The sequence below is a fragment of the Geotrypetes seraphini genome, chromosome 3 (assembly GCF_902459505.1).
Source record: "Geotrypetes seraphini chromosome 3, aGeoSer1.1, whole genome shotgun sequence".
Classification (NCBI taxonomy): domain Eukaryota; kingdom Metazoa; phylum Chordata; class Amphibia; order Gymnophiona; family Dermophiidae; genus Geotrypetes; species Geotrypetes seraphini.
Window position 1 is genome coordinate 299617068 of NC_047086.1, and position 12245 is coordinate 299629312.

A 12245-nucleotide genomic window follows, 5' to 3' on the forward strand; every position below is an offset into this window, starting at 1 on the left:
GGCAAGATCTTCCCTTGCAGAAACCGTGTTGGCTGGTTATCAGAAGTTTGTTTCTTTCAAAATGTTCATCAATTTTTTCTTTTATCAGTGTTTCTGCCATTTTCCAGTATATGACATAGACCCAATACGGTCCTTGTTTCGGCTAAAAATAGATTTCCTCTGAGTTAGGGTATCAAATGAATATAAAACTCCACAATCTATGAAATCTGAAGCAAAAGCCACCAGACTCGCAGGAGGAGGAAGGAGACATACGTTGATTCCACAGCAGGGAAGGAGGAAGGAGATGTATGTTGATTCTACAGCAGGGAGGGAGGGAGGGAAGGAAGGAGCACACAATTATTCTATAGCCAGCTGGCAGCCGGGACAGGACCAGACACCTCACCTTGGGAGAGGAAGGTATTGCTCCCGTCCCGGCTTGGCTCACCATACCACTGGACTACCAAGATTTAAGGTGGGCCTGAATACAAACAGAATCTCCCATTTTTGGGCCATTTTTGGCCCAAAAATCTCAGTTTACATTTGAGTATATATGGTATATTAAGAGAATAGGGGATAACTGAGATCCTTGTGGTACTCCACAAGGTGGAATTCAGTTGTCTGAAATCTGAGTACCCATTTTAATTTTATAATGACTAAGAGTAAAAACTTCTGAGCCTCTGGAGGGTCCTGGGGGGGGAGAGGCTAAGCCCACTGTTCCTACCTTTTTCTCGCATTCCAGGCACCCATCAAGTGCAAAATTGGCATGATACCATGGTAAAGCCACCTGTGAAGTCCATCCTGACTGTTTCCAGTCCCAAAAAAGGTGTTTTGAGTAGTAGTAAGGAGAGGCTTTTTTTAAAATAAAATCTAAGATGGCCGTAACAGCAGCTATTTTGGCACCAAAAATGGCCTAGGGGAGCTATAAAAAGACAAAAGATTGGATGATGGCAGGAATCCGTACTTTGGAGGATGTAATAAAAAATGGTAAGCTGCTGGAGTTTTCACAATTGCAACATAAGTTTAGTCTTAATAGATCGCAATATTTTAGATGGTTGCAATTGAAGCAGGCCATTCAGGTAGGGTTCCCTGAATGGAAAAATCTCATTAATTATCATAGTTTGGAATTCTTATGCTTTCAGATGGATTCAATGGATCACAGAGCTGCACAGTGGTATAAATTAATATCTGGATTTGTAAACAAAAAACCAAAAAATGGTCTTAGAGACATTTGGAGCATTGAGATAAAGCATCAAATTAATGCATCTCAATGGCCACGACTTTGGTCTTGGAGGTTAAGATGTACGGTGTCAGCATCTATGAGACAAACGTGGTTTTTTCCTTTTATATAGAGCTTTTTGGACCCCTGTTCGTTTGCAAAAAATAGATAGTTCTAAGTCTAATAGATGTTGGCACTGTCATCTTGAAGCTGGGACATTAGATCATCTTTTATTCTATTGTCCATTTATTTTATAATTTTGGAAATCAATTTGGCCTCAAATTAATAGGATGCTAGAAAATCCGGTAGCCTTGACATATGATACTATTTTATTTGGAACAACTATGAGAGCAAGAAGTCAAATCTCGTCAGATAACAACAAGCTTTTGTTTATTTTAACTGGAATAGCAATACAACAAATAACATACAATTGGAAAACATATGACAGGTTAAATTATAATTTTTGGTGGAATTCCGTTTGTCATATATACAAAATGGAGCTCACAATAGCAACGCAAAAAGGTTATATTAGTAAATTTCAGAAAGTCTGGGGACTGTTAACAGATTTTTGTAATGAATGATTAACTTTTCCCATGTTAAGGTATTTGATTAGGGGGGAAAAGGGTGGGTTTTACTTGTTGTTATTATATAATACATGAGTATTTCAATAATTTCACAGTAAGGATGATTTTATGATTTATTGAATAGGAAGGGAGGGGGAGGGATTATTAGATTCAATAAGAATGATATAAATGTTAGATTTCTTTCATAATATTTAAAATATTGTAGAATTTTAATTTGTAATGAAATGTTAAATTTGATGCTTATATGAGAGTTAATCAAGTGTGTATCTTTAAGTTTTAAATGAGTTTATTTGTTACACTTTTTGTAACATACGAAAATGAATAAAGAATTTAAAAAAAAAAAAAAAATGTCAACAGGATTTTAGGGGAAGGAAGCACCAGAAACTCTCAAAAAAACCCAAACAACTCCATCCCGATCTCTCATAGAAAGTAATAGACTGTACTCACTGTGCTGCCATGTGCTGTTCCTGCATCAGCTCTCACTGCAGCTAAATAGAGAAAAAGCTTTTTCTGCCTCAGACAAGCAAGAGCATATCCAGGGACTTGTCTCTTCTGGCTGCCTTTTACATAGGGTGAACAGCCCCGTAACCCTCTACCCCACCAGTCTCCACATGATTCTTCAGGAGGGGATGCAGCTGGTACCCACACGGTCTCCCAACCAGCGCGGAGCCCAAATACAGACTATGCTAACTCCTGGGGCTGAACCCCAAGCCAATCCAAGTGTTAGGGCAGACTGACTAGACAGGTGCCCTGCAGCAAGTGTCCCGCCCTGCTAGAGACCTCAGAACACAGAATCTGCAGATTCTCCTAGGCAGAGCTGTCCCAGAATTACTGGGAACCTCTATAGCACTCAAAGCCTCTAAAAAAACATTGAATGGTACCCGAAAATAAGAAATTTAAACAGAGCAGATGAAAAAGACACCTTCTCAACTCACTTGCATAAGGCAAAAGCTGAGGAGAGAGGGCAATGTCCAGTGATGCAGGGAGACGGAATTGAAAATGTAAGATGATACCTTCTGCATCCCTTGTGGGTGAAGATGCACTACCAACAGGTTCAGGACTCATGTGCTTTTTGCACTGAAACAGGAAGCACTTCTGAAAATGCTACCCTAAAGGTAATGGACTTCAGCTTTCTACTTAAGTCCCTGAATTTGGCTTCCAGATATTCTCTTCCACATTTTCCTATGTCATTGGTACCCACATGTACCAAGACAGCTGGCTCCTCCCTGTCCCTAGCACTGTCAAAATCTTATCTAGATGACACATAAGGTCCACCACTTTTACATCAGGCAGGCAAATGACTAAGCAATCCTCATGTCCACCAGCCTCCCAGCTAGCTGCATGCCTAATGATCAAATTTCTAACTATAACAGCCATCCCAATCTTTCCCTCCTAGGCAGAAGCCCCTGGAGACACAACCTCAGTGCGAGAGGATACTGTATCACTCTTGAGGGCCAAACCCCCAGATGTAGATCCTAGCTAGAGAATTACACTGGGACAAAATTTGTCCCCATCCCCACAAGCTTGGCCCCGTCCCAGCAAACCATCTGATCCCATCTGCACAAGCCTCAAATTATTTTATTAAAGTATAAAAAGAAACAATATTCTGTACAATTGTCATTTTATAAATCACAAATATTACACAGCAAAGATCAACAAAACCCCTGTCTCCCCTCTCCTCCCCCTCACAAATATCCCCTCCACTATCGAGAAAACTGGTCAAATTACTACAGAATGCTACATAGGAAAATCAAGCTAACAGAATACTTCAGTCACACACAACATAACATACCATGCCATAACATAAGTCTTTATTTATACACCGCGCAAATGCCTTTTGGTTCTAGGCGGTGTACAAAAATAATTCATCAAGGAAAAAATTAACATTAAAGATAGAATAAACCATACCATGGTATTAAGGCACATAGATATTCCCTATCTGTCCCAAACGGGATCACAATCTAAAAAGTGAGTGGTGGAACTATATGAATATAACAGAAAGAAGAAAAAAGTATTAAATCACAATAAATGAAAGAAAGAAATATAAGAAAAAATAAAAATGAAACAAAATAAAAGTTGAGATCAGTGTAAGGCAGTAGTCATCTGAAACAACACAGCAGTCCACCATGTTAAATCTAATATAAGGTACTTAAGAAAAATGGTAGAACTATATATATGAATTGAAAAGGAAAAAGAAACAATTGAAAGGAAAAAGAAACAATATTATGATGAATAAACAGAAAAGAAATAAAGCAAACAATAAAAGTGGTGAATAAAGGTCAGTCTTAAGGATTATCTCTTCAGCCTGATATTATTTCTGTTGTTTGGTCACCGATTCCCTGAAGCAGAAATCAGCTCCGTTGCCACAGCATATCTCAAGCAATCCCAACAGCCGAGGACAGCAGGCAAGGATCAAAGGCAGGTCGCGAAGATCCTTTAATGCCAATCCAACGCTAGTGATCACAAGCCATGCAGGCCTCTGGACTCGATGCAGCTTCTTCATTTGCTGATGAGCTGTGTGCACCACAGCTCATCAGCAAATGAAGAAGCCGCATCAACCCTGAGACCTTGCCGCCACCAAAGGGGAAAAGACACAGGGCTCCACAGCCAGTCATCTCCATCAGGGCCGATGCCTCTTAACACGGCAGGCAAGAAAACCATGGCTGTCATGATAGAAGCAACCACTGTGTCAGGTCAGGACTGCAGGCAGCTTCAAAGCTAAGCTCGCAGACCACAAGGGAAGGCAAATTTGCACACAGTCGCAACAAACTTGAACATCGACGGTTGAGCTCCACAGGCCACCGGCACAAAACAATGTCTGGAACCTCCATCCTGAACTAAAACAAATTCAAATCTAAGGTAAAACAAAAACAAAATAAAATTCAAAAGAAAGAATAAATGACAGAAAGAACTAAGGAAGACTGAAAATAAAACCAAAGAAAAACAAAAAAATAAGGAAACACTAAAGATGACATCCTAGTCAGACGCCAGCTTGCAAAAAAACAAACAAACAAGGAAACATGTTTTGTGATTTTTTGTATTTTTGAACGTTTTTGCTCTGCAAGTCCTTTTGCGAGTTCATGTTCTGTGATTTTTTGCATTTTTGACTATTTGTGCTCAGGTCTGTGAGAGTTTATGGGACAAAGTGATGAATGGGAAGTTCACGCTATGTGAATTTTTGCATTTTTGAAAAGTTTTTGCTCTGTATGTCCTTCTGCATATCTGCACATCACGCTTCTGGGATAAATGGAGTTTTTTAAAAGACTTATGAAGCCTTAACTGAGTTATTTTTTTCATCACAATAGTGTGTTTTTCAGCAGTATGTTTTCAGTATCTCTTGGATAAGTCATCCCTGCAGTGGTACAGAGTTCTGGTTTGTTTAAAGCCAGTGATTTCTTTCTGTCAATGTCTAGTATAATTTTTCTTTACTTTTTGATGATCTCAATTACCCCAATATTGACTAGTTAAATGTTACATCAGGGTGTGCTAGGGAGGTAAAATTCCTAGACGTCATAAATGACTGCTTCTTGGAACAACTGGTCCAGGAACCGACAAGAGGGGGAATTATTTTAGATTTGGTCCTTAGTGGAATGCAAGGCATGGTACAGGAGTTAACTGTGTTTGGTCCGCTGGGAAATAGTGATCATAACGTGATCAAATTTGAGCTGATACCTGGAGTGACGTTGCAAAAAAAATCTATTGTAGAGGCATTTAATTTTCAAAGGGCGACTATGATAAAATGAGGAAAATGGTTAAAAAGAAGCTAAAAGGATCAGTTGCAAAGGTTAGGACTGTAAACCAGGCGTGGATGTTATTTAAAAATAATTTTGTTGAAGTTCAGACCAGGTGTATTCCACGTATTAACAAAGGTGGAAAGAAGAGGAAACAAGAGCTGGCATAGTTAAAAGGTGAAGTGAAAGATGTTATTAGAGCAAAAAAAAATCCTTTAAAGAATGGAAAAAGGATGCGAATGAAAAAATAAGACACACAAGCACTGGCAAGCTAGATGCAAAGCATTGATAAAGAAAGCTAAGAAAGAATGTGAAGAGAAACTTGCCAAAGAGGCAAAACTCATAACAATTTTTTTAGGTACATTAGAAGCAGAAAACCTGTGAGGGAATCCGTGGGACCACTGGATGATCAAGGAGCAAAAGGGGCACTCAGGGAGGATATGGCCATAGTGGAGAGACGGAATGAATTCTTTGCTTCAGTCTTTACGGAAGAAGATGTAAGAGATCTTCTACCTGAATCAGAAGTGGTTTTCAAGGGTAATAATGTGGAGGAACTGAATACATCCCAGGGTAGTAAAAGAACTCAAACATGGCATTGTTGACTTGCTGTTAGTGATCTGCAACCTGTCCCTAAAATAGTCTGTAGCATCTGAAGATTGGAGGGTGGCCAATGTTATGCTGATTTTTAAAAAGGGTTTCAGGGGAGATCTGGGAAATTACAGACCAGTAACCCTGACATCAATGCCGGGTAAAATAGTGGAAAGAATTATAAAAAATAAAATTGTGGAACATGTAGACAAGCATGATTTAATGAGACAGAGTCAGCATGGGTTTAGCTGAGGGAGATCTTGCCTCACCAATTTGCTTGACTTCTTTGAAAGTGTGAATAAACATGTGGTTAAAGGTGAGCCGGTTGATGTAGTGTATTTACATTTTCAGAACGATTTTGATAAAGTTCCTCACGAGAGGCTACTGAAAGAATTACAGGAGAATTACAGAGTCATGGGATAGGTAGCAAAGTTCAATTATAGATTAGGAATTGGTTATCAGATAGAAAACATAGGGTAGGGTTAAATGGTCATTTTCTCAATGGAGGAGAGTAAATAGTGGAGTGCTGCAGGGATCTGTACTAGGACTAGTGCTATTTAACTTATTTATAAATGATCTGGAAATTGGAACGATGAGTGAGGTGATTAAATTTGCAGATAACACTAAACTGTTCAAAGTTGTTAAAATGAAGGCAGATTGCGAAAAATTGCAGGCAGACCTTAGAAAATTGGTAGACTGGGCATCCAAGTGGCAGATGAAATTTAATGTGGACAAATGCAAAGTGATGCACATTGGGAAGAATAACCCAAATCACAGCTACTGGATGCTAGGGTCCACCTTGGGGGTTAGTGCCCAAGATAAAGATTTGGGTGCCATTATAGACAATACGATTAAACCTTCTGCCCAATGTGTGGCAGTGGCCAAAAAAACAAACAAAATACTAGGAATTATTTTAAAAAGGGATGGTAAACAAGATTAAGAATATTATAATGCCTCTGTATCGCTCCATCATGTGACTTCACCTGGAGTATTGCGTTCAATTCTGGTCTCCTTATCTCCATCATTTCTTCCCAACTCTCATCATACTTAGAGAGATTCTCTATTCTTTTACCCTATTAATATGGCTTTCGTCCTAACTTCAGCACCGAATCCCTACTGTCTTCCCTGATTTCAAGGGTTCAACAACTTCACTCTCGAAACAAGTTCGCCGTCCTTCTACAATTTGACCTTTCCGCTGCTTTCGACGTTGTTCACCATGATATTCTTGTTTACCAACTCTCTGAGATAGGTATCAACTCCACAGTCCTAGGTTGGTTCTCTAAATTCCTCCGCTCTCGTTCTTACATTGTTAACATGAATGGCACCTCATCCTCCCCCTGGAAACCGAATTGTGGAGTCCCGCAAGGCTCTCCACTATCCCCTATCCTTTTCAACATCTATATGTCCTCCCTAAAACTCCTCCACCTATCCCCCCTTGAAACAATTTACACTTATGCAGACGACATCCTCGTCCTCCTCGAGACCGATTCGAACATCACCAACCTGTCTAAGAACATATCCTCTTGTATAATGAACCAAAAATCCTGGGCCCACACTGTGCAAATGAAATTGAATGAGTCCAAAACAAGACTTCTTTGGCTCAGTCCAAAACTAGATCACCTACCCACCTCCAACCCACTACCCTCTGGCTCCTCTCTGCAGCTTGAGTTCTCGAGCAAGGTCTTGGGCATCATCATTGATTCCACATTGTCCTTCAATGACCACCTCCAATCATTGGTAAAAAAAATGCTTTTTCAGCCTTCACATGCTGAGGAAAATTAGATCCTGCTTCCATCAAAAACATTTTACCCTCCTTGTCCAATCCATCATCCTCTCCAGATTGGACTATTGCAACTCTATCTACTTAAGCCTAACTAAGAAAAACCTCCACAGACTCCAACGGATTTAGAATGCCGCGGCCAAGCTCATCTTCGCTAAAAGTAAATTTGACCATGTCTCCCCACTCCTGGCCAAGCTCCACTGGCTTCCAATAATCGCCAGGGTCCACTATAAATGCGCCTGTTTAACTTTCAAAATCCTATATGGTATCCTCCCTCCCTTTATCCCTCTTTCTTGGAATTCCTCAAACCCTAATACCACCAGATCCTCCCACAAATTAAAACTATCCTTCCCCTCGCTAAAAGGCATTTCCCACACAGGAAAGTTAGGGACCTCCCTCCACTTCAAAATCACTGAGCTCTGGAACAACCTTACTTACCCTCTTCGGAACTTGAACTCTCTCCAAGTTTTCCGCAAACATCTGAAAACCTGGCTTTTCTCAAAAAATGTAAGTCTCCCTCCAACTTAGGAATCAAGGAAACTCTTATATCTTGGCATCCCAAGTCCTCTAAATTTTCTTCACACTTCTACCTCTAACCCTCTGTTGTAGTTCCTTCCTATTTCTCCTACTGTAAACCGCGTCGAGCTCTATGAACGTGGAGATGATGTGGTATACAAACCTAAGGATTAGATTAGATTAGATTAAGAAAGATATAGCGGCACTAGAAAAGGTTCAAAGAAGAGCGACCAAGATGATAAAGAAGATGGAACTCCTCTTGTATAAGGAAAGACTCTTCAGTTTGGAATAGAGACGGCTGAGGGGAGATATGATTGAATTGCACAAAATCCTGAGTGGAGTAGAACAGTTACAAGTGGATCAATTTTTCACTCCATCAAAAATTACAAAGACTAGGGGACACTCGATGAAGTTACAGGGAAATACTTTTAAAACCAATACAAGGAAATATTTTTCACTTAGAGAATAGCTTAGCTCTGGAACATATTGTTAGAGCTTGTGGTAAGAGCAGAGAGCGTAGCTGGTTTTAAGAAAGGTTTGGACAATTTTCTGGAGGAAAAGTCCATAGACTTATTGAGAAAAACATGGGAGAAGCAACTGCTTGTCCTGGATCAGTAGTATGGAATGTTGCTACTCTTTGAGTTTTTGCCAGGTACTAGTGACTTGGACTGACCATCATGAGGACAGGCTACTGAGCTTGATGGAGCATTGGTCTGACCCAGTAAGGCTATTCTTATGTTATGTTAAATTTATAGTGTCTTCTGGCCCAAATCCTTGGTCCCCTAGATTCCACTCCCCCCCCTCAGTTGCCCGGTGGACCTGATGTCATCTCCTCACCCCCAACACGAGGCTAAAAAGTAAGCACTCTCCCAAAGTCCCTCCCTTTTTCAAACTTTACCTGCAAAGTCATTAGCATGCACTATTTATGACAATACTCTTAAAAACAAAACAAAAAAAATATTATTTTGCCTGGAAATGCTATTCTTTAACCCAGACTATAGCAAAAAAAAAAAAAAAAAGCATGCTAATAGAAGCAAAAGGTAGTGCCCATTCTGTGAATTGCCTCCTGTTGCTTGTTTTCGCATCACCTTACATAAAGGCACATCAGTCACTGTGATGTGACGTGATGCATGATAATTCTCCAAATAAGGGCTACATTAAAGCACAAGTAGCACTGGAATAAACAAGATGTGTGTTTTTCCAAACTCCCCTTTCGCCAGTACTGTAATTTAAGCATTAACCAGAAGTTTCAAATAAGTAAATTGCTTTTTGGCAGCAATATGCCTAGTAATTTGGGGGGGGGGGGGAGGAATCTGATGCTTAATGCCAAGTTTCTTCTGCATCTCAGAATGCCAAATTCTTTTTATCAAACAATCTGTTACTACCATGAAAAGTTCTAAGTGTTAGAAAGAATAAAAATCAGGAAACATTCCTGACTTCTGTTTTTATAAAGTAGCATCTTCCTACCTCATCTGCTGCTTTTATAATAGCATTAGCAATCTTGGGCTCAAGACCGTATTCCTGATTCACTTCAGCAGCTGCTCGCTTCAAGATGCCAAAAGCTCGTATAATCTGGACCTGAAATAATGAACATAATGTGTTTAGATATGTCTCTCTCTCAAATACATCAAAATTAAGTCTCCAGGACATTTAGCATTATGCATTTTTACATCAGCAGTCAAACCTTGGAGAATCTATAGTAGTTGGTTTGACTTCCAGGCAATCCATATTGAAGAGTTCATAAAATATACTAGAGTCTCTCTCAAACAGACAATAAAGCATTGCTGAACAAGAAAAAAAGGTTTTAAAAAATGACTCTCATATGGTTATGTGCCATCCAGTTTTCTCACTTAGCTAAAGACATTCAAAACATTTTTTAAAACTGGTGTTTATTTCAAAATTTGGATTGTTTTCAAAAAAGTGAGTTGCTGTTGTCATATAACAGAGGCCCCAATCTGAAAGATAAGCTAGTACCATCAGCTTTACCTGTCCCAAAACTATAAGTACTTCAAGTAAGTCATTTCAAATGTAACAAATTTTTCAAATTGTACAACTAATGTAATTTGTGTCATTGTATGCCTTCATAAACTTCTTTATATTGGGGAAAAATGAACAGATATTGAGACAAAGGGCTCCTTTTACTAAGAGGCGTTAGGGCTTTAACGTGCGGAATAGTGCAAACTACATTGCCGCGCGCGCTAGACTTAACGCCAGCATTGAGCTGGCGTTAGTTCTTGCCACATAGCGCGGGTTTAGCACGCGCTAAAATGCTGCATGTGCTAAAAACACTAATGCAGCCTAATAAAAGGAGCCCAAAGACTTGCTGAACACAAAAGCTGCCTGAAACAAACTTATTTGGAAACGCCTATGGTTGAGAATTGTAAGCAGATAGAACACATTTTTGAAGAATTTAAAATATGTGTTACAAGTTGTGTCTCTCCTGGTGAGGGAGTGACCTGAATAAGAGACTATCACAAGAAGAAAGGTTAATTTTTAGAGTTTAGCACTTTTGGCCTTATGGTTTAAATCAAACACTGGAAATATCCAGGTGAAAGGCCAAGGGACCTCTCTCCAAATGAGTTCAAAAACATGAGACTGGCCATCAAGACCAGTGTTTCTCAACTTCTTCAAGCCAAGTACCCCATAAGTCTAACAAATATCAACTGAGTACCCCTGCCCAAGCTCCACCCCAAACCCCATCCCCATAACAATAGAATTGTAAAGCAATTTCTTCCATTCATTTTTCATATACACACAATATAATCCTACTAATAAATAATGGTAACCAGAAAATTAAAAAACACAAATCACATTGTATGCAGAGAAAATGTTAATTATCATTTATATGGTTGCACTTCCTTCTGACTGTGCATCCAATATTTATTTATTTCTGCCTCCTGCACATTTCCTCTCCTCCAGTCCTCATTCCCTTCCCCAACTTCTCTCTCTGTCCCTCAATGAGTCCAACTTTTCTTCCTTTCTCCTCCACCTCTATTGGCAATGACTCCCTCTCTGACTCCCTCTCTTTCTCACTGTCCTTCTCTCATTCCCTCGCTTGCTGTAAAGGGAGTGGGGAAAGAGAGAAAGAGATTCAGGGTGTATCTCTCTCACCCCCTCTACTACCACATCCAACATTTCTCCCTCTCTCATCCCCCGGATCATGTGCAGCATTTTTCACCACTGTCCACCAGCCCCATGCCCATTTCTCCATCTAGTACCCCTTTTCAGCACCATGCCACTTCTCTCCCTCCATCACGTCTAACATTCTTCTCCTTTGCATACCTTTCAATCTGTCCCTCTGTTCCCTCTCCACCACCATATCCACTATTTCTCCCTCATCTTTCTATTACTCATGCATCTCTACCTCACTCCTCTCTCTCTCTATGCCCAATTTTCCTTTCTTCATTTCCCCATGTGTACCATCTCTTTCCCTCTCACTCACACACTCAAGCCCGACAATTCTCCCTTTCTATTCCCTGCCTGCTATGACCCAAGTTAGTGTCCCCTTCCTCCCTCCCTTCTGTATCACATGTTCAAGCCCTTCCCTCTGTGTCCTGAGTTCGTGACCCCTCACCCTGCCTTCTAGCCTTTGTCCCAAAACCGTGCTCCTCCGCTTTTGTCAGAGTGCAGTTGTCTTGCACTCATTTGTGGGTGTACCGTAGTGTTGTGGGTTGGAAACAGACTGTGGAAATCAGAAGAAGCGAGGGAGGGCTGCCCCATCCCTATTTCCATCCTAAGGCGCCTGTAGCAGGAGGGAGAGCAGAATTATGACCAAAGAAAAGGGGGGTGGCAGAGAAGGGAGTAACGGGGGACCGATGGTGAGAGGGAGATGGAGGTAAAAGCCCAGGTAA

The 12245-nt window shown here is 40.3% G+C and overlaps 1 protein-coding gene across 2 annotated transcripts in view; it reads right to left on the reverse strand.

Moving 5' to 3' along the window:
* Positions 1–12245, reverse strand: part of FH (fumarate hydratase) — a 135792-nt gene that overhangs the window by 80279 nt on the left and 43268 nt on the right. For both annotated transcript variants that reach the window (XM_033935368.1, XM_033935367.1), the window contains one exon: positions 9862–9972. In XM_033935368.1, the coding sequence (XP_033791259.1) occupies positions 9862–9972 (111 nt within the window). The remainder of the gene's footprint in view (positions 1–9861; positions 9973–12245) is intronic.